Below are 23109 nucleotides of genomic sequence, written 5' to 3' on the forward strand. Positions count from 1 at the left end.
CTAGTTCTCATTTTTAGGCTCTGGACTGCAGCCATGTGCGTGGACAGTGGATGACAGAGGGAGTTGCGGTGGGTACACCGGGGGCATTTAGGGGGTGTTGGATAATGGAAGTCATCCACAGTCCAATAATGCATATGCATGGGACCAGATTGGTGAGGGAACTGACCACTGAAGCTCAGATGTCCCCGTGGGGAACAGGTGCCCCCTAATCCGAGTGGTACGTGACCACAGTCTATATCTAAAAGAGTCATAAAAATCATTTTTACTTTGTCAGTGCAACAATTAATAATCAGACACTCTGATTTCCAAACAAATTAGTGACATTCCCTTCAGCCTTAGCTGTACCATAATTATCACACTATTATACCATACAAAAGATTCCAAAATGCTGAATTGTCATGGTTGTTGTGGTAACACGCGATTGTCACCTTTTCTAACAAAAAGTGAAAAGAACTTTCTGCCATCATTTGGTATAAGTTAGTTAGTACACACACTAAACACTCCACCTAGTGACGCAGCAGAAAATCTTTGTCTTTCCTGCCCAACCCATAATTCTGTCATCTTAAACTCCACTACAATAAATTCTAAGAAGACATGAATTAATCTGTGGAGAACAATGCAATGCTAACCGGTGTTTATTTTAGGTCTCTTTTCAGGACTGTAAGGAGGGGTGACACTGACAGGGAGCTCTAACAAGCTTCAGCTTATAATTGCATTAGTTATTATTAATCCATGTATTTTGTGCTGTCTCCCTCCCCTCGATCTAAACTGGTCGTGGCACATGGTTGCCCCTCTCTGAGACTGGTTCTGCCGAAGGTTTCTTTCTGTTAAAAGGGAGTTTTTACTTTCCACTGTTGCCAGGGTCTTGCACATAGGAGGTGGTCTGATTGTTGGGGGTTTCTCTGCTTTATTTTAGGGTCTTTACCTTACAATATAAAGTGCATTGAGGTTATTGTTGTTGTCATTTTGTAATTTGATAAGTAAGTTGAACTGAAATTGAATAATCTTTCAAAGTATATCCTGTGGAGCAATCATTGTTTTTGGCATTTATAACCAAATTAACACCTAATCTCTATCAAACATGTAACACAATGCACTATATATCCGCTAGTCCAAACATACTTACGTAAAGAGAATGATGCCAGTGTTTGCCATGGCAAAGGACAGGCCCAGGATGCCGCTGCCCATAATGGCGTTGCTCAAGTTGAAGACGGACATGCCGAATGAGGCGTGGCCAGGATGCTGCCCAAAGTCAAAAGAAAAGACAAGAGCTTTTTAAGGTAAAACTACCTTCAGTTGAGTGATGAACTATTGATATTTACTACATGAATCATTAATGTTAGCATCATATGCGCCCTGTTTTAGAAAAAGAAAGAGCTAAACATTTGGCATAGTAAGCCACCTACAGACAGATAGAAGCTTTAGGAGACAAGCTGCAGTTCTTCTGCACTATTCTTATGGTTTTGACCTCACTCTCCTACAGCATCTCATAACTGCTAACAACTTAGAGACTGTGGTCTGCCATGTGGTCTAATTTAAAATAATGAGCAGTGAACTGAACACATGAAAAATTGATGTAGAACAGTAAGTGCGTCTGTGTGTATAATTAATACTTTTCATTTACTTGAATTATGAAGACAGGATGATGAATTGTTGACATGTGCATATGCATTATATGGTGAGTAAAACCAAATATAAAAATAATATAACAGATTATATTGGGAGTCAAAAGGAGATACATAGTTGATGTGACTAAATCCTTACATATTCTTCTTCATATGTCTTCTTCTTTGGTATACCGTTTGACAGAAACCTGTGGCTCTCTCCATCGTCATTATCATCCCCATTAAATTGGCTGTCAACATTGAGAAAGATACACGTTAGGACAAACACAGTGAGAGGTTCACTTCAAATGTGTATCAACTTTCAGTGCTATATTTTATGATGTAACCGCCTGTCATCAAATGCAGTCTTTGTGCGTAAGTGCAAGCGTGAGTGCAAGCAATAAGATGCTCAACTGTTTATATGGTTATACCGATCTACACTGCTCTCAACCCAGAGACTTCCTCTGAAGTAGAACCAAGTTCAAATGAGTGATGAAATATGTAGATTTTCTTTTGCAAATTATTAGTGTTAGCATTCAGTGTACCTTGACTTGACAATGTGCAGGAAACAAAAAGACATTGGTGCCACTTATAAAAGATTTGTTAGACACAAGAAAAACAATCTACCAACACATAGTCCTCCATCCAGGACTATGGTCATCCATAAACTGACTGTGAAAAAGATATACATTAGCACATGCAGTCTCTGTATCAACTTTATGTGCTACAATTTACTGTTAACTACCTAAATCTGTAGCCGTAGTCTTTACGTTTAAGTGCGAGTGTAAATGCAAGCAACAGAAAAGAAGCTGGACTGGTTATGCTGGTTATCTGACGACATTTGTGTGTGTCAGGGTTTTAAATGTAAACGTAAAAATTGTAACTGCACCTCTTTACACCTATGCCTTTCTTCATTTGTTCTTAAAAACGCATCAACTCTAACAACTCAGTTTTTTTTTTAAAAAACTAGCTACCCGCTGTGGCAAGGGAGCAGCAGAAAGTAGCTAGCTGGACTGAAACACCTTCCCAATTCAATAACCACCAGTGTGCCTCACCCTGATAAACACATTATTTACATGCAATTAATCTGCCGCCTTAAAGCCAAAAGATAGACATGCCAAATGAGGAGTAACTTCGCAAGTGCAAGCACAAGTGCAGGGAGCAGAAAAGGTACTGGACTATCTATGTTGGTTATTTGTCATGAATCTGAACCTTCTGTAAAAGATTTGTCAGACACATAGTCCTGTGCTAGTTTTATAAAGTTCTTATTATCACCTTTGTCCTTCTCCGTCTTCATTATCATCCATAAATTGACTGTGAGGATTGAGAAAGATATATATTAGCACATGCAAACACAGCTAATGGTTAATGTCACATATGAATCAACTTTCTGCCCCACAATTTGCTTTTAACCACTTGCCATCAGCTGTAGTCTTTATGTTAAAATGCAAGTGTCAGTGGAAGCAACAGAAAAGAAGTTGGACACCAACCTATGCCCAGAAAGAAAAGAATGGACAAGAATCTGTAATAATCTGTATAAACCAACCTAAAATGAGTAATAAAATATGTTTATATTTATTCTATGACTCATTAGTGTTTGCCAAGTCTGCTAGTCTTAGTGGATGCTATGTGCAAGCAAACCAAAGCCTGGTACTGCTGGTGGTGAAAGATTCACCAGTAGAAGGAAAAACTATTTATTATCATACTTTTTCCTCCTTCGTATCTCATTTGGAAGGAACATATCATCCATGTTATATTCACTGGCAGAATAGAGAAAGCAACAGAATGTTTGTATGTATTATTGTAGGGTCTTCTATAAAATTGAATTGAATTGAAAGTTATACGTTGGGACATGCAAATGTAGCTAATGGTTCAGTTCAAATATACGTCAACTGTGGCACATCTTTTTTGTAACCAGCTGCCAATAGCTGTTGTAGTGTTTATGTTTAACTGCAAGTCTTAAGTGCAAGCAAAAGAAAATAAAGTAGAGTCTATAGCTTTTGTCAAGCGGTTGTCCTCAAACACACCAACCTTCACCAGACAAAGACTTTTATTTATTTCATTAGTGTTAGCTTTAAGTTTACACTGTCAATGTGCAGCAAACCAAAGGCTTTGGTGCTGTTGGTGAAAGATTTGTCAGAGAGATTGAAAATCCAGCTTCCCATAGACATGTGTTAGTAATATAGAGTATTTATTATCATACTTCTGCCTCTTTGGTATCCCATTTGTCAGGAACACATTGCTTTCTCCATCGTCATTATCATCCACATTATACTGACTGATAGGATTGAAAAAGATATGCATTAGGACACAAACACAGTGGTTCAGTTCAAATGTATATCAACTTTCTGTGCTATGTTTAGCTTTTCTTTTTTTTTAGCAAACTGCTAACAGATGTAATCTTTATGTCTATATGCAAGTGCCAGTACAAGCAACAGAAAAGAAGCTGAACTGGTTATGCCACTTGTCTGAGGTCATTTGTGTGTCCACGTCTCAACTATATATGGAAGCTATGTGTAAAAAGATTCACTGTGCTGCTTCAGACTAAAACATATGCAATTTATTCTTAGAAACAGATCAAACATCCCAATTTATTACTCAGCAGGTGTCCTGAAGTGATGCAAACACAGAGAGTCATTCATTGAAAACATTACCGTGTTACGATTTATGATTTAATCACCTTTCTGTGCAACGAGCAGAGAAGAAGCTGTCTACGCTGATTATTTGACACCAATTTACAACTTCTGTCATTTATTCTGACGCACCAATGCACACCAATTTATACCCAATCATGGTAAAGCAGGAGTTCAAAGATCCGCTTGTGATTAGATTGCCATAACCAGAGGCTTGCCCACAAAAATCCAGCCTTCTCTAGTCTACTGATATTAAGAAAGACATCACAGTCACTGACCTGCTCATGGTGGCCTTCTCACAGTCGGTGGGCTCTGTGAGTTGTTCATCAAGGCTGTCGTCGTCAGCCACTGTGGAGACTTTCCTCAGTTCCATGCGTTCCACAATTCCCGGCATAGTGGTACAGAGAGCAGGACCAGAGGCAGAGAAATGTACCTTTCTAGGATTTTCAGGGTTTAGACTTCACTGGCACAGGATACAAGAACCTTGTCAATCACCTCAGCTATATCTTGTTACCGTTGAGAAAAGTCCTGAAACAATAAAGGAAAAACAAGACAAAGTTTCAGTAACAGAATTGGCTTTTTGTCTGTTTATATGTTGCTTTCCTTTTTTTGCTGGTCTTAAACTGTTCCAAGAACTGGAATAACTGATTACAGGGGCTGTCAGTGGTTTTATTATCTGCCCTTATCAGGTTTTTGGCCATGATGAGGAAGGCACACAGAAAGCCTTTTTGGCAGAAAGCCCTGAAGGCAAACTTCAACTTAAACATGGTTAACCATGATGTTTAACCTTTAACTATCCAAGTACTTTATGGCAGAAAGGGTTTCTTGTAGAAAGCCCCGGGGGAAGACCACTCCCACAAGAATAAAAAAATCCTTTAAGGTAAAAATGGAGCCCTCTACTCTGGAAACCATTTCCTGGAACTGAGGGGCTTCCTAAGAGATTATATGTGCCTTGGCACTTGTTACGCAGCTTCACCTGTACCAGGAAGGGTGACTTTGTGTTAATTTTATTGCCTTTTACATTTCACACAGGCTCAATTAGTTGTGTTAATGACTAAAGTTATTTGTATCTCTTGTCTCTTTAGGAAGATATCACAACCAAGTGCTGACGTACATAATGACTGCTGAGCGGAGTCGAGTCAGCTCCAGTGACGTGAAACTAGGTCATGGATATAGCATGTCCGTGGGGTCGTCGGACCACCATCAGCTGCGCCCTTGATAATGCATGAGCTGGTTTACACAACTTAACCCTTAACATCAAAGAAAAGAAATGACACTCCACTTAGGGGCACCGCCTTCAATTTCTGTAGTGTTTAAGTTATGTAAGAAGGAGCTCAACACACTGAAAGAAGACAACGTGATTATAAACGAAAATAGCAGCAACGTGATTTACAGTGCTGTTTCCCCCCTCACACAAAGAGCTCTTTGACTGAGTTGGAAGAAAAGAGCCTAAGGGCGACTCACTAATGAAAAACTAATGCAACGTGTACAGGACCAGCCAGAGCCGTGACACCGATGAACCCATGAGAAAGGACACTTCTGACATCCTCTTTTGTTTCACGGCACTCGCAGCAGTAATGATGTGGTGTAATGCATTGAGAAGAACAAATATGTTAATGTAAAGTTAAAGGAACAGCTCGGCAAACCACATTTACCTATTCACACAGCTCTTTCTTCTGCCATGAACTTAACATACACTAATGCAGACCTTCCCAAAGTATGGGGCCCGCCCCCTAGGGGGGGCGCAGAGCCATGGCAGGGGGGGCACGGGATGAAAAGGGGGGAAAAAAACAAAACGCTTGGACACTGCTAGCACGGGCGCCTACAGAAACGCAAAGCAGGAGATGAAGCATCGCTGAATGTGTTTCCAAACCAACTTCATTCTAAGCCAAAGACTAGAAAATATGGTGAAGCATATCTTCCCTTTGGCTTCACCTGCACAAGTGCCGAGGTAGGTCTCCCCTGCAGAATTGGTTTTCCCTTTGTTGGGAGCAGCACTGGGCTGTTTAAATCACGGACAAACAGTATCCCACATTCGTGATTTTTAGTTCACAAACACTTCCTGTAATGACTAACTAGATATGGACAGGTCTTTATTCTACCTTGATTACCTTTATGCATAATGATAGCTTTGCTTCTTTGCACTGAATCAAACAGTGTTTCTCTCTGTTTAAAAAGGTCTTATGTTTTAAACCAATCATTGGGTTTTTCATGCAAATTTCTGATAATGCCACAATACGACAACAACTGTAACATCAACGATGAACAAAAACCTTCCCACAACCACCTGGTGATGATCAAGTGGAGCAGTAAAAACATAGTTGAGCTACCATCCATCCGCAAGTGGTCAGTCTTAAGGACAGCTGATAGAAATACAAAGACCTGCAACTTAAGCAACAGCTTTTAAAGAGGGAAGCGGTTGAGCCACTTCAAAGTGTAAACAAGCGTTTGCAGTCAAAACTTGAGCTCTTTTAGATACACTACCAGGGGTGTTCAATGTCCTGGCCGATGCAGTTGAGACCTTCTTTCACAAAAACTTATTGTTACTGACAGGTTGTTGTACTTTCTGTGAAGTAAAGCCATAATAGTTTTGAGCCAACAGAGATTAGGTGGCTGTGTCATCGTTAAAAGCCACATCACACACGCCGCTACACCTAATCTCTCAAAGTCCTTGTCTGCCGTGCTGTTAGAGGGAAATGGAGACTGGGGTTCGCTCTCTGCAGCCAAGAGGATTAACCTGTCAAGCTGGGTTAAAATGATGTGTTGATACAACCATTACTTATAGAAACCCACATTAAGTACTTCCCACCATCAGTAAAATTAATCTTTATAGGTTGCTGGAATTTGTTCATTTCTTTTCCAAACCCGACCCATCTATCTCACTCCTGAGGCCAAAACATTTTTAAAGACTCCAGAGACAACACACAGTTCATACAATATGCATTTAAAGATTTTGACTTGGTTCTTTCAACATGTTTCAAGGCAAATCACACAGCAGCAGTCATTTTAAGTTTCTTCTCATATATAGAATGTCTGCTATAGTGATATAGACTGTATGCAGTCATGTTAAGATAAGATATTGGTCTTATCTAAAGTGTTTGGCAAAAAAGGAAAAGAAGCCAGGCTTAAAAAAATACAGTAATTTGTAAATTTAGAATGAGAGCCCTTTACCTATTTAGTCTGAAACCATTCGCCTTCAGTGTACACACAAGCTGTTGCATCAGCCACGGTCTACAAGTCTTGGCACGAGCAAACACACCCCTTTATAGCTAAGTGAGTGAAGTCAATGCTTTAAACTGCTACGTGTTACACAGAAAATTCCTTGAAAGCAAACATTACACGTGTTTCTGTTTTACCCCCCACTCAACATTTGCACAACAGAGGTCCTACCTGCTGTGCATGGCATGGCTCACTTTTTCAAGAAAAAAAATCTCCCTAAACAAACAAGCTCACTTACTGAAAGGTTTCTTAAAGCGGTTCTAGGAAGGTTCCTTGTTTGTCCTCCCTTTTTGAATGAATAGATTTGAAGAAAAACAGACAGAAGAGAGACGAGTGGATGGGTGAGGTGCTCTGGCCCTTTTGTGACTCAGGTAAGACAGGAAGCTTTTAAAAGAGAGGAAGGAGGGCCTCTGTCAGCCAATCAGGATGCGCAGTTTGCTCAGACTCCTCCTTTTTTGATCAGTCATAAGCGGGGTCGTAACCCTGATAGCTCACTCCCAATCTCCACCAACACCACCCACTTGGTATGCATACATGTATATACACATCTGACTCAACAAATATAATCGAGGAGAGCACACGGAGAATAAACTATATACACTCACTGAAGGACGGATAGAGCTACACTGTAACGTGGCCAGTTTGATCATCGGCATCGGACTGAAGATACCAGCGTGCACCAACTCTTAAATACCCTCAGCAGCTTCAAGACACGACCACATGACAGGACACATGACCACTTATAAATGGACCTAAATCATACAGATCAAACACAGGTGGTCTGTATGATTTAGGTCACAGAAAACTGCTGTCTGGACTGGTCTCTGACACACACACACACACACACACACACACACACACACACACACACACACACACACACACACACACACACACACACACACACAAAATTGCTTGCACATGCAGCAGGCACACAGATGCCCAGACACAGACATACTGTAGGCGACTGTCAGTGTTTTCAGTAGTAGGCCGTGCCACAGGCTGACCAATCAGATGGCTCACTGTCTGGATGTCGGCGTGCCCAAGGTCATGTTTGTGTCAGAGATGGGTTTTTTTTACTTTGTAATGCAGTTCAAATAGAAGAAAACACACACATGTACAGATCACTTAAGGTAAAAAGACACTATTTTCTTCCTCAGAACATCGGGCACTGAGCTTGTAAATGCTGAACATGAAAAGATATGTTTTAAATATAGACTCCAAATGCTGAACTGCTACAAAGTCTTCGTTTATACGATACTTTACTGTGTTTTAATGTTTAAATAAAATCAGAAAATTTACTTGAGCCCACACGAGCCATTATTAGTCCGCATACTTGGCTGCAAATAAGGACTAGCTGCTGTCCAGTTTGTAGTGAAACTGTGAAAAGTATAACCTAAAATGGGAAACGGGGACAGTTTGCTTTTGAAATATGTCACCTGCAGCTCTGCACAACTTTATCTCTTCTCGTCTCAACTTTTTACCATCTCTGTTGCACTTTTTCACGTTTCACTACCACTCGTCTAGTAGTTAGCAAGGCGAGCACAACCTGACAAATCTTGAGCAATGTGTGTGTGAGATCATGTGAGAAACTTCAAAATGTACCAGAGCAAGAAAGCAGTAATAATAATTTCACTTTAAATGCAAGTAAAATCAAATTCATCCCAAAAGTTTGACACAAAGAAGAAAAATGATGAAGCAGAAAAATGCACAGGAGAGACAATTTCTGTGAAAGCTAAACTGTGTGTGTGTGTGTGTGTGTGGGGGGGGTGTCTTCACACACATGCTCGGCTAATCACCTGTGACTAAGCATCAACCCCCGAAGACACAGATTCGGGGGTTGGGAAAGAAACTTCTGAGCCGAGCTGAAAAGCAACTACCAACCAAAGTGTCTGAGGTCAGAGTTTGAGGTCACATGATTAGCACTGCAAACAAAACAAAGACTTGAAGTATCCGTCGGAGGCAAAGACACGTGCTGGCTTCAGCCAATCCATTCAATGATCTGTATCTGCCTCAGTTCCAGCCTACAACTAAAAAAACATAAACCCAAAGGACCAGTCCACCAACTTTGCTCATTTAAAATGAAGGTTTTTAGTAAGAAATATGTGGCTGAAAATATTGCAAAGTTGCTACAAGCATCTACAAATACAGATATTTATCCTTTTTTGAATCTTCCGATTCTTCTTTCTTTTAGGTGTTTTTTTTGAGTAATAATAATAAGTTTCAATCCTGGAATTGAAACTTCACTTATTTACTGATAGGTTTGTACAGAACAGGGTGTAAGAGTTCATGTTCTCAGTTCTCTTCTCACTGGGTTCAGTAAAGGTTGATCATTGCTCACGCTGATATCTCTACCCACATTTTGAGCCATTAGCATGTCCCCAGTCAATGTTTTGGGAACACTTTGTCATTTAACTGGCAGATCCCACCTACTGCTGGTGTTTGCCACCACACTCTGGCTATTCTTAAAGTTTGCTAAAGTAATTGCCTAAATAAGAGCTGAGGTAATCATGTGGTTCTTCCAGATTAGAGAGTACACGTTGTTACTCTCCCGCTTTAACTGCATGTCTGTAGCGGGAGAATAACAAAGTATGTTGAAATCAGGTGGCTGACAAGAGGCCACGAGGGACGTTTCCATCATGGATCGAGGGTTTATTAACCTCCCATTTTGACCAAAACATCGTTGGCACCATCAACTTTAACTTCTCTGTATATCTTTATTGTTAGTGAAGCCCAAACCTCTCAACTCGATGTGACTGGGTGCAAATACCAAACAACTTGCAAGTAAATCATTAGTTGTCCTCTGTCAGCACGTGTTTCTAAGTAAGTGCTATGTACATCATATGATACTTAGCAATTATATTTGTGGAGATCCCTTCAAGATAATCTCAAAAATATTCAATAACACATACATTAAAAATATAAGCTTAATTCAAATGACTAAAGTTACTAAAGTTGTTCTGGCGTGCTTACGTCAAAAAGAAGTCACACACGTCACAGTAGCTGCAAATTGCAACCACATTCCTCCACCTGAAACCACAAATTCAATTTAATGAGGCAGTTTGGATGTACAACGGTAGCTGTTAAGGAGAAGTTGAACCAGCTGGTTCATACCTGACACCAGTAGCCTGCCAGCCTCTCTTGGGCTTTAAACAATTAAAATGAACAAAAAGTTATCAGTCAGCAGAAATGGCCGCTAGTTGTTTGCAGGTCAACAGAATGAGTCACTAAGAATCAAACTGTTCTTCTTATGATGCACTTTGCTTTAAAAATTGTGCTACAACCGGCCACAAAACTTCCTGTTAAGAAGCAATTGGGTACCCTGCCACTAGGTGAAGGTAAAGCAATATTCTGGGTAACAGATTAAATAACAAACTGTATGGTGTCATAGAGAGGCGAGAGGCAGGGTACACCCTGGACAGATCGCCAGTCTGTCACAGGGCCACAGGGTGGTAGACATAGTTTATAGAAATCGACATAAATATGGGCCTCATTGTATGTTTACATGCAGCAAACTCTATTTACCTGCATGCATGCATCAATGCTCAACTACTACACTCAGTCAGACACTGACCACCTCCATTGAGTGCATAATAAAAAATTAGAATGCAAGATTTTGCTCAATCAAATAAACATCCATGTAGGAAAGGAGATTTTCATACCTTAATTTTCATTAAGTTATCGTTTAATTATGGTTTACCTGCACATCAGCAACATGCACCAGACAAAAATGCATAAAATGCTGAAACAAAGGTGACTTTGAAAGCTGGATTAGATCACGTAGCCTAAAATACATGCATACAGTTATCTGACAACCTTTTGATATGGTTCCTAAGTACAGTTAACTTGACTTACTAAGTTACCCTGTGAAATGATGTAATACTAATACTAACACTGGACTAATATGGCACACTTTGGAGATGTCAAAAATGAGTATACTCAATATTTGTTAAATTAGATGTTACTGTTATAAAATCAGTATCATATGACACTTTTATAAGGTGTTACTATTCATAAATGCTAGAAACTAGCCATTTTAACCTATTGGTCGGAGGTTGCTAAGTAACACGATGACACCCGATGAACAAACGCCACATTCCAACCAGAAATATCACCAAGACCTAGAAGAACAGTGTTACTACCTCGGACAATCCCTGCTTTCTAAAACTCGTGAAACTTTTAAAGCACAAAACAGTTTTGCTAACCTTAGGTTTGCTTACACTTTCCAGTCATTTCACAATTGCCAAAACATGAAATCCTATGATAGATGGATGAACAATAAAGTGTTATCTCTAAAGTCTTATCTGTGAAGAGCCATACAGCCAAGACTGGAATCCCCAACGAGAGATCTTGCTATGATTGCAACTCGTTTTGTAAACAGTCTGAATATGTACTGATAACAGATAAGGACAGCTGAAGCTCACGGAGCTAAAAGTTCTTTTTCATGAGCGCAAAAAATACCAAACTGTCCATTAAACCAGTGAAGTCCATCTGCCTCTGCTGCCTAAGAACAGTGACAGAAATCAAAGCGTTCTGAATCTGCAAAGAATTATGACAGCCTAACCATAGCTACTGGTGAGGCGTGTCATCTGTGGATGGCTTAACATTCACTTGTGTCCCTGCAGCAAGAACTATAACCACATATGAGAGAGTGTGACAGAGGCACGCATGCTCCTTCAGATCATCCAGTTTGTCATTGTTTGCACTTGGGACGAATCATCATGTGTGACATGTGGACGACAACTCCCTCCTCCCTTCTGTAAATTTCCCTTGCTGTTGCGCTGGAATCGAATATCACGTTTTCACATGTTGAGAGCATATGAACAGACTATCCTGGAAGGCTGCGTTCATGCTATTCATATCTAGTTTGAAACTGCTACCATATGGAAGGGTTAGGAATCTATTTCTTGATTTTGATGTTCCATAGAGAAGTTTGATTTTTAATGTTCTGCTTCTGTAGGGTAAAGTAAGCACAGAGGACTGAGTGTTCCCAGAAAAGGTGTGGTGGCTGGTAACTATTTTTTCAACCTCAGTCCTGAGGTATTCCCTCTAGTCTGGAACAAATAATCACATACAACGACTCTCCTGAATAAGGGCAACTTTATACTACATCCAAAGTGCTAGGTTAGCTGGTTAGATAATTCCTCTCAACTGTTTTCCAACATTTTCTGTTCATTTCCCGTTATCGTTTCACAGCGACGGGCTAGATGTGTGAAGGTAAAGAAGAAGACGGGGTTTGAACGCACCTCTGTCATTTCATGCGATCACTGTGACGTATGTGGCCACTGAAAACAACTGCAAACACTTTTTGACGTAGCCAAACCGCAAATGGTGTGACCTATTTCTAACATAATATGGAACGGCCCTTATTGCCTGTGACATTTAAGATACCAGTTTGCGTCCACTGTTAGGCGACAGCAGTGTCGGAAGTGAAGGAATGAATCGTTTCATTTATTCAAAAGAAACTGTTACATAAAGATGGAGATTTCTATGACGAATATCAAACAAGTAACACACAAAAAACAACCCAAAAAAAAGCCCATATTGACAAAAAACTTTGACCTTAGACCTAAAGTAAACACCATATTGACCTTTTGGAATAAACCTGGTGTGTCCAAACCTGTTTGTGAACCCTGGAGACTTTCTCTCTCTGTCCATCTTATCAGTTAATATTGATTTGCCAGCTCATGTCTGCTAATAGTGACGACAGCATTTTGTTTTGTAACAATGTGTAATTCTTCACAAGCTCAAGGTTTCACCCTTGACTCTAGCTGGAGGTGTGGATGATGACTTCAGAAGGGGCTAATGGGCCAGAGAAGGGTTTTTGTTTCCTGTTACGTCAAAGGCTCAGTTCTCGGTGTCTTCAGTTTCAGTTTGATTAAAATTAAGCTAAAAGACTAAAACCAGTTCCATCTGTGGTCTTTTCCACCATGAAAAATAACCCGTGGGTGTAATTTGAGAGCTTGGAGCCAGTAACTTTTGTTAGGTCACCTGTATAAAGACGTCACTACCTGATGCACAGAGGAGACAGACTGTTCTCTCAGTAGGAGAACACATTTACAAAATAACCTGCTTCTTTTCATGTTTCTCTAGTTGGCACCATTTTGAACTCTGGATATCTTCATCACGCCATAGTAAGAACTTTCCACATAACAGTCTGCATTTTAAGTTCACTTTAACACAGAACTACTCTGGCTGCTTATGTAAAGCTGACACCTTTGTCCCTAGTAGCTTTATAAAGTGTAATTGAAGCATACAATATTGAATTAGGAGAAACAGAAAAAGAGTCTTTACACTACACAGCATGAATTCAGGTCACTTTAATTACATTAACTGGGTCTAAGGAAGGAATTGTAGAAGAAAAATGGAGAATATTTTAGTAACCATCAACCCGGTGTTCTCTGATTATTCAGAGGTGCTATGTGGGATATTTAGAGCTACAATCATATCAAGTGCTCTGCACTAATCTCTTGCTAAGGCACTGACTCATAGTTCTGATTCCTGGCAGACAGATAAAAGAAGAAAATATTTAAATATATTACCTCTCTCATGCACAGTGTTGCCTACATGAAACTCGTGTTTACCTTTGCAGGGACTTGCTAACATTAGGTAAACTCAGAGTTACTCTGGGTAAATTATAAATGCTACATTTTTAGGAAAGGCAGAAGTATCTTGGGAAGTCTGTATATTGTCCTTTCTTCAGAGGTTTTAGATGAGAATATTCTAAAACTCTCAAGTCTGCAGGACAAATATGAAGGCAGAGTAAGCATGGGGAGACAGATAGCCTAGCTAAGCCCCCAGTCACACAGGCCTATAGCCAGGTTGTTAACTGCAAGGAAACCACTGATCATGAGGGGAAAATGTACATTCCCCAACAAGTTGCGAGTGGTTGAGAGCAGTCAATGTGATATCACTTGCCCCATTCACACAGGCCTTGAGAGCTGGCAGTCACCTGTCCTGCTGTGTATTCTGCGAATGCTTAGCAAGTGGTTGCACTGTCACTACCATGAAATTGCGTTGCAAAGACGTGTGCAACTATGGATAACAATTAAGGAGGTTTTTGAAGCAGTACTCTTTTTATGACCTGTTTCACCTGGTGAAAGCTAGCAAACTCCAGCAATCACTTGTCAAACGGTCGGGAAATACATGGGTCGACAGGTCTCCAGGGCTATGTGACTGACACCTGATATGCTTGCTAGCTGAAAAAAATAGTTTACGAGTTTCTATCACTCCCTCTCTTTGCCTTCTTTTCCTTTTGTGGTTTTCTCCTTGACATTTACCCCAGGTGTACCACAATCAGTCAACTGAGGAATGCCCCCTAAAACTACAAAAAAACAAAACAAAAAAACCTAATCAGGAATCACACCTTATTCCCTCCACAGGAGTTTTTAAAGTGCTCAAGCAGTTGTGTTGGCAAACATCCCACAGTGCTTAGAGGACACTGAACCCCTGCAGCTGACCCCTGACCACCCTGTTGGTGAGAAAAAGAAAAGGGGTAAATTCCTTCCAAGGTTCTGCTAAGTTTTACATTAGAAAAAAGCTGGATTACTGCATACAGGCAGGTGGTTACCTCAGTGAACAGCCCAGGTTTGTGAATTATGCAATCATTCAGTTCACACATTATACAGTGTATTTACCTTTTCACATTCGCATTGAATGTGCCGACAGCATTCTGGAAAACTGCCAGTTGCTTAAGTGCTTTGTGGCACTGGCTCAATGCATCTTTGTATGATATCCATTCCTTTGAAACTGACACGGCATCTGGCTTGTGGATCATTTGCTCATACTCCAAGTTAGATCAGCCAGTGCAGGCAATATTTCAGCTCCCAGCTGCGCAGCAGGATCTGACCTACATGTGTCATTCAGGTATCCATGGGGTCAGTGAGGAGTAAGGCTTCACGAGCTCCAAGCTCTAACATGTGCAGGAATTTCCTTCCCACCTTTATCTTGGAAAAGCAGTTAAAATAACTGTAATGGCTGCTTTCACAGAGACCTTTACAGTCAGCTGGTGTAAGACTGAAAGGCACTGCACGGATATTAAACATGGAGGTTAGTTTAACCAGCGTGCAGCTGGTGAAATAGTTGGAAACTGCTCAGTTGGTACGTGATCCACAAAACCTTTTCCAAGCTGGAAACACGCTTATGTTATGCTTCTACAATCCTTTGACTCTGACCATACTCTTTAAAAAAAGTTACAGTTTAGGAAGTTGTCAAACTTCATTAAAGTGCACTTCTGCTCAAGAGCTGGAATGACCCACTGCCATTGAGGCAATGGGTCATTTCAAATTTCTTATAAACTTAGGTTACACATTTACTCTGTAGTAATTATTAAAGCTGCAGCAAGGTAATAACTTCTCTTCAATAACTGATAGCCATTATGTCTCCACACAGTCTTTACGACACGAGTGTGTAGCACTGCCACCACCACATTCCTCAAAGAAAACACGCCCACATCTAGAAACTTAAATATCCATGTAGGTGGAGTCATACTCAGACCTCTATTATGCAAGTAGGTTGAAAAGAAAAATCTAGGCCTTGGTTTGAAAGTGTACGGTCACTGAGTAGCAACTGGGTATTTTTAGCTTCCAGAATGGCAGTGACAGAACCTTAAGTCACCACTTGAATACGCCCAAGCCTGCAGATTCTCCAGGCTCAATCTAAGTCTTTGTTTTCAGTCCTGTGCTGTCACCTGGCTGTCTGCCACTAAGACCAGTGTTCTCCAATTTCAAACCAAAAGACGCTCAAGAGAGTAAAGTGGAAAGTGAAAAGCATCCCATTATAAAAACCTCACTCTTTACAATCTGTAATCTATTATGATGCCCACAGTCAAAAAAAATGATCTTCCAGGTGGTAACTGAGGGGCACACCATGACAGACAAAGAAAAAGAAAAAAAAAACAAAAAGCGTGGACATGAAATCTCGTCAAAATAAACTGAGATTAACCATATAAGCATCTCCATCAAAGCATGGGGACAGTATGAGCTTGTGATTGCAGTCGTAACATATCTATTAGTCCTCAGAGGGCTTCCTCAAGCCACGCTCCGCGTGCCTCGCTCCGCTGTTACATAAACCACGATCCTTTCTTTCTTTAAGCATCTTCTCCAGCTGCTCACCGCTTCAAAAATCATTACTGGAATTGTATTATATACAGAGAGACTTTATGAGTCACAGAAACTATGGAAAGTGAAAAAAAGCAGGGAAATGTTAAATAAAAAGCGAGATGAAAATTGGAAACGTTATTAGCCGCCTTTGTGTAGCTTTTTTCCTGCGGTTTCAGTGAACGCGGAAAAGCATGCAAAACACACACAAGCTCCACGCAAAATCCACGTTTGCTGCATGCGATCAACTGGTGGCTCGAGAAACCCTTTTGTTAAGACAATAAATGCTCACACCAAAAAAAAAAAAAAAAAGAAAGAAAAAAGCGCAATTTTCTCTTATAAATAAAGACACGTTTGACGCTGTTTATTGACTTCAGGCACCACCCTGCAGGAAGCCTCCGCACACAGACGCTCCTTATCTAAAGACACACTTTACTGTAGAAAGAAACCCGATAAAAACAAACAAAAAACAAACAAACGAATAAGCATGCATGCAAACCCAAATAAACCCGCGCACAAGTGAGCTCTCTGTCATTATTATTATTTATGATTTGACTTACATGTTCTAATTTTAGTCATTAAACCTCACCACACTGCTTACCAGGCGGGGGGAAGCCCTCCGAGTCAAACTGCCCGCTTCCAGAGTATCAGAAAGGGAGGGTAATGATTAGGCAGCTAATCACAAGAAGGATGGAAAAAAAAAAAAACTTAAAGTAAAGAGCAGATGTTAATGGAAATGTCGGGGTCTTACCTACTGTGTAAGAGCGGCGCAGGAGGAAGCGGACTACTGGAAACGAGCGCTTCAGACCCTTCCCATTTAACAAGCAAGGACACTGAATGGAAATTTCCATCTGCCATGTGATGATAGCAACTCTTTAAGCGTCGTGTTACACCCACCGCTGCTGGGGGCTCCTTCTTCTCCCAATTACCTCATTTGATTTGAGGATACACTTAAACAGCCCAGAGCTCAGAAAGTGACGGTCTGAGTGGAGTCGCTCAGTCAGTCTTTTACCAGTTTTTCCACCTGAAACAGGCGTTGTAGTCTTAGCCATTTATAATGAGTGTCCAATTTTATGTTTGGGCAGTGTTTAGGATAAATACAGGTTTAATGACAGGGAGTCGTTGTTTACATTCTGGCTGACCACATTGTTGGAGAAAAACAGCTTCACGCTGCCAGTTCAGTGCAATTCACTGCTTTTAAAGCGAGCAGGACCTGGAACGGACTTATCATTTGGGCGTTCCTGTGGTGGTGGCCAAGTTTGAGGAAGCTGCAGTTTACTGTCGCCTTTATTTGCCATGCATTTATTATCCATTGTATTATTTTACTGCCTTGCATTAACTACTTTCCCCCCAAAAGGAATAAATATTACACAAATACACATTAAATCTTAGTGTCGTGAGTTTTAACAGCAGGCATAGAAATCTAAGCCTTTGTGGGATGGATTCAGCAAGGTGTTGGAAATATTGCTGGCAGATTTTGGTGTGACAGCATTACAGAGTTGCTGCAGATCTATCAGTTACACGTTCATGGTGCGACTCTCCCGTGTAACATCCCAAAAGTGCTCTATTAAATTGGGATCTGGTGACTGTGACACTGGTTAGTGCACGTTAGAACAGTGGTCCCCAACCTTTTTTGCGCCACGGACCGGTTTATGCCCGACAATATTTTCACGGACCGGCCTTTAAGGTGTCGCTGATAAATACAACAAAATAAAACTAGTACCGGTACCGAAAAAAAGAAGATTTATTCATAACACACGTGAAAAGACCCAGGAAAACCGAGTTAACGATAAAAACGATAACAAAATGACGCTGAAAACCGATAAAAACCCTGAAAACCATACATTTCTCACCTGAGCGTCAACTCTCGCGGCCCGGTACCAAACGACTCACGGACCGGTACCGGTCCGAGGCCCGGGGTTGGGGACCGCTGCGTTAGAACAAAACTTCAGTTGGCAAAGTGTGCCAACAAAGTATCTCCCACACGTTACACATTACAGCAGCAGGAGACAGATCCATGCTTTCATGTTGTTTATGGCAAACTCTGAATGTCACAGCAGAAATTAACTCAGCCCATCAGGCAGCGTTTTTTCCGGTCTTTTATTGTCCAACTGCCGCTCACTGCCGCTCACCGCCACCAGAGATGGGCAGTAATCTGCTGTAATCTGATTACTTTTTTCAGGTAACGAGTAAAGTAAGGGATTACTATTGCAAAAACGGTAATTAGATTACCGTTACTTTCCCGTAGGAACGCTGCGTTACTGCGTTACTAAAACGTGATTTTTTTGCGAGAATGTCTCATAACAGTGACGTAAGCGAGTGCGACGTTCCTGACAACAGCTGTGTGCAGATCAACAATGGATTATATGGGTGCGGGAGAGAGTATGAGCGTGCAGCATTCAAAGCGTGGAAGTACTGACCTTACTTTGAGTTAGATTCCATAAAAAGTGACAAAAACATTAGTGTCCGTTGTGCGTGGGATGAAAACTTCTTTTTAAAGCGAACCCCCCCCCCCCCACCCCTAAACTTCCAAGCAAGCACCGAGTGCGCTATGACGTAATGGGAAACTCACAGAGAAACTCTCGGCACACCTGCACCAGGGTAAACCTCCGCCTACGCCACTCCTGCTTTACAGGTGAAAATAGAGCAACAGGACCGCTAGTCTTTGACTTTATTTATTTTCTGCTGTGTTTTACTTGCATCTATTTGAAAGAGTGAGTGTAAACACACACACACACAAAAAAAAATATTTTATGTGCTGGAATGTGCAGAAAATAAGTTTAACAAATTTCTTCCAGTCAGAGAATGTTGCATATAATTAAATTTTTGCTTGATGCATAAAGTTAAAAGGTTAAAACTAATAAAACAAGTTTTAAAAAGAGACTTTTCCATTTGATTACATTTTGTATGATGGATTATGTAGAAAAAGTAGAATTGGGCTGAAAGATCTATTGCTTTATCACCTATTCAGGTTGTAAATCGTGTTTTTAAAAAGTAACTAAGTAACTAAGTAATTAATTACTTTTGAAAATAAGTAATCAGTAAGTAACGGGATTACTTTTTAAGGGAAGTAATTGGTAATTAGTTACCGATTACTTTTTTCAAGTAACTTGACCAACACTGACCGCCACTCATTTCTGTTTTTCAGACCATTCTCTAGAAAAACCACAGATGGTTGTGTGGAAAACTCCCAGCAGATCAGCAGTTTTTGAAAGACTCAGATCAGCCTATCTGGCATAAACAATCATGGCACATTCAAAGTCACTTAAATCACCTTTCTTCCCCATTTTGGTGCTCAGTTTGAGCACCTTTTCTTCCATGAAAATAAAATAGGAACCACTTGTCAAAGAATTTCTTGATGCGACGGGTCTGTTGCTGAAAACCTTCTTTGCTATCTTTTCCTCATCACTGGGCCAAACACTGTTTGACCGATTTAAAGGAGATATTACTGGATAAGCCTATTGAGACTGGGTGTCTTCACAATATGGTGTGTTTGTATGTAATACATCGAACTTAATGCAAACATTTTAAAACAATATGAAATGGACTCAACAGTTTTTCTTACATTTTGTAGACTTTCAATATTTTCTTCCAGTGTTTGCGGTACTCTCTGTCTGTCTTTCATCATCTCTCACTCTCTCTCTCTCTCTCTATATATATATAGCAGAACAGGGTGGGGATACCAATCTCGACCATGATGTCCATCTGGCTAGGCCCCCCATGCTACCTAAACCATACAGGATGCCATGCTGGCTCGAACATCTCCTAGATTAACAAGTACCACATCAGGTGTTAAGGAATCAGGGCACATTGATGAGAAGTGGGCTACTGGAACAAGAACGTAGACAAGGGATGGGAATAGGGAGCTGTTGGAATGCTACTACACAAGTAATCCCAGCAGAAGGGGTTACATGAACCTATAGCTTGTTCGACACCCAAACTAGGCGAGTGGCTCCAGCAGATACTAGGAATGACATTTGAGCTCTCCGTCCAGAAGCGCACAGTCCTAACAAGTGTAAAGATACTGTGCTGCACCCTCAACCTCCCGGGCTTATGGTAGAGGACCCGAGCATGAAGGAAGACTGCTTACAGTGGTGAGTGGGGATTTTTATATAGATAGGCCATTTTCTTCATTTAACTGACTTTCATCAGCTGTCACTTCAAGTTTGTTGCTGTGCACCTTTGTGCATGTTTTGGTTTTACATTTGAAAGCTCATTATCGTCAAACATCACCGAAACGACACACTGAACACGTCTGTTTATGAAAACATTCCAAGTGTGCTTTGTTGACCTGCTGTTCTCTGCTACATCCTTGCTCCGTATTTACAGGATGGAAAGAGGAAGCTGATGTTGGTTCGACTTTATCCGCCTTCAGGTTTCACCTCTCAGCAGGCATTCATGTGGCAACAAGCAGGCAACAAGTGATAGTTTTCTTTATTATATGCGCAGTACAGCTGATAACAGTGGGCAGAACAATATTTTGGAATAGCATGGGTGATTGATTGCATTAAAAAAATAAGCTTCTTATTATTCTTATTCTTATTATGCCTTCTTATTATTAGCCAACGTGCCCACTGAGGTCAGAAATAGTTGTGTGTAGTGTTACAGGCCAGCTCGACATGCTTTTCCCCCTTTTTGGTGCTACGTGTCATGTGTTGTCTCATGTTTTGAATAACAGCACAGAAATGCTATAAATCATCTCATGAGAGTCGGCTCATTTCAGCTGACAGCGATTATGAATACTTGAACCACACTGGCAGTAATTAGACGGAGCATCTGTCAGCAGGAAGTAAGTCCCCTGAAGAAGTCTCTAATACCTCAACGAGTTAACCATCCAAAAGTTGGCATCTTCGTCCGCTTCTACATCACTTTGGCTTTTTCTGTCAGGTAACAAGTTCATGTGAACTATTGTCACACGATAGCTGGTCCATGGAGCAGCTATATCTGAGACCAGAGGATTTGCAGGCAGATATTATAAACTGCACATCCCAACAGTGCAACACGTGTATGAACATGAAGCCAGATGACCTACTTTTTCCGAGTTCCTTTTCAGGCACAGAACATTGCTGGGTTCTCCACGCTGTTAAAGTGCAGGTAAAACACATGCAGATAACTTTTAGTGTCACTATTCGCACAGAGGACACACACGCAGATCGCTGATCACAGATTCATAACGTTTAATGAAAAAAGCCAAGATGGTTTTACAAAAGCAATAGAAGTTAACCATGGAGCTTCTTAAAAGCTGGGTGTTCAACTTAGGTGAGAATTTTACGACAAAGAAACAGGTGATACTCCTGGGATGTCTCAGAAACGTGAATAAGCCACTCAGGTAGGCTTCTTGTTAGAAAATCAGACAAGTTTCTGCAGTCACCTGAATGTTTTATTCAGGTAAGTAACTCGTCACTGAATCAGAAGTGTCTTTCCTTTCTGTCCTCTATCGATGATACATGGTTGACTCCTAGTCTGGGATGATAGTGGGTCAGGCAGGTATGTAGATGTGTATGCTATTCCAAGAGTAGGAGGAGAGAAGCAGGTAAGTGAAAGCACAAGTTAACAGCAGGTAAGTAGAACATAAATCTGAAATGCAAGCGGCCTGCACTTCACAGCCACATGAGGTAGGTTAACAATCTGGCGAAACGTGGAGATGAAAGCTGGGTTTAAATATTGCCAGTGACTACAGATGGAAAACAGGTGCGCCCGGGCCAATTCCTGGAAGACACACGCTCATGCTCACTGAGAGGAGAGCCAAGGAGAGAGCAAACGAGGAAGAAGTCAGATCTTAATGAAACTGCATAAATATTGCCTACCTACCTACCTTAATACTGCATTCACCATGTGCATTTCTGGACGTTTGGTGTTCGAATGCTATGTTTGTTGTAGTTTGTGCATGTTGGTTATGCTATGCATCTTTATGGTCACTGCAAAACTGCCATCTTTGCAGTGCAGATGAGTGGCCGCTAACTTACTGATATTAGCTAATAAAAGCACAAGGTAGGAACATAACACAGCAGAGCAGATGTCAACAACATCGGGATAAGAGGTAGGAGTTTGGGTGAGCATCATCATCATCATATCATCTACAACTCATCATCAATGCTTCAACACTTAGTACAGTGTAATAGTAATATTTTATACCCTCAGACACTTAAAGCAGATAGCTGCTCCTCCATAAACCTGGCTGTGCCATAGGTTTCTTCCTGTTAAAAGGGAATTTTTCCTTCCCACTGTCACCAAGAGATTGTTCATAGAGGATCATTTAATTGTTGGTGTTTTCTCTGTATAATTGTAGGGTCTTGAATGTACAGTATAAAGGACCTTGAGGCGAATGTTGAATTGAAGTAAAGTTTTGGTACCATATATTTAAAGCGTTTTATTGTAAATGTAATGTATATTACATAAATATATTTGCAATGTTGACCATCATTAGGTGATAATAGTTCAAGTAAGACTGTTAAACTCAAAGTATGTGCCACATTTTCAGTGATCAAACAAGCACTGCAGGCCAGGCAGAATCCACCTGTATGAAACTCAGAGACTATACACTTACTCACGCAT

General features: G+C 40.7%; 1 protein-coding gene across 6 annotated transcripts in view; it reads right to left on the reverse strand.

Moving 5' to 3' along the window:
- slc38a4 (solute carrier family 38 member 4) overlaps positions 1-17393 on the reverse strand; it is a 31525-nt gene extending 14132 nt beyond the window's left edge. Inside the window, exons 1-7 of one of the 6 annotated variants that reach the window (XM_085437326.1) lie at positions 17306-17393; positions 17156-17190; positions 4516-4765; positions 3808-3882; positions 2880-2918; positions 1765-1855; positions 1127-1242 (exon numbers count right to left, since the gene is read on the reverse strand). In XM_085437326.1, the coding sequence (XP_085293452.1) occupies positions 1127-1242; positions 1765-1855; positions 2880-2918; positions 3808-3882; positions 4516-4631 (437 nt within the window). In that variant the 5' untranslated portion in view covers positions 4632-4765; positions 17156-17190; positions 17306-17393. Of the gene's footprint in view, positions 1-1126; positions 1243-1764; positions 1856-2879; positions 2919-3807; positions 3883-4515; positions 4766-7694; positions 8377-17155; positions 17191-17305 lie in introns of those variants that run through there. The other 5 variants (XM_085437325.1, XM_085437324.1, XM_085437327.1 and 2 more) reach the window with 5 other exon arrangements.
- Positions 17394-23109: the final 5716 nt, after the last annotated feature.

Source organism: Copadichromis virginalis, linkage group LG17, assembly GCF_057382275.1.
Source record: "Copadichromis virginalis isolate Kocher_CV1m ecotype Utaka linkage group LG17, C_Virginalis_male_GT1.1, whole genome shotgun sequence".
In the NCBI taxonomy this organism is placed as follows: domain Eukaryota; kingdom Metazoa; phylum Chordata; class Actinopteri; order Cichliformes; family Cichlidae; genus Copadichromis; species Copadichromis virginalis.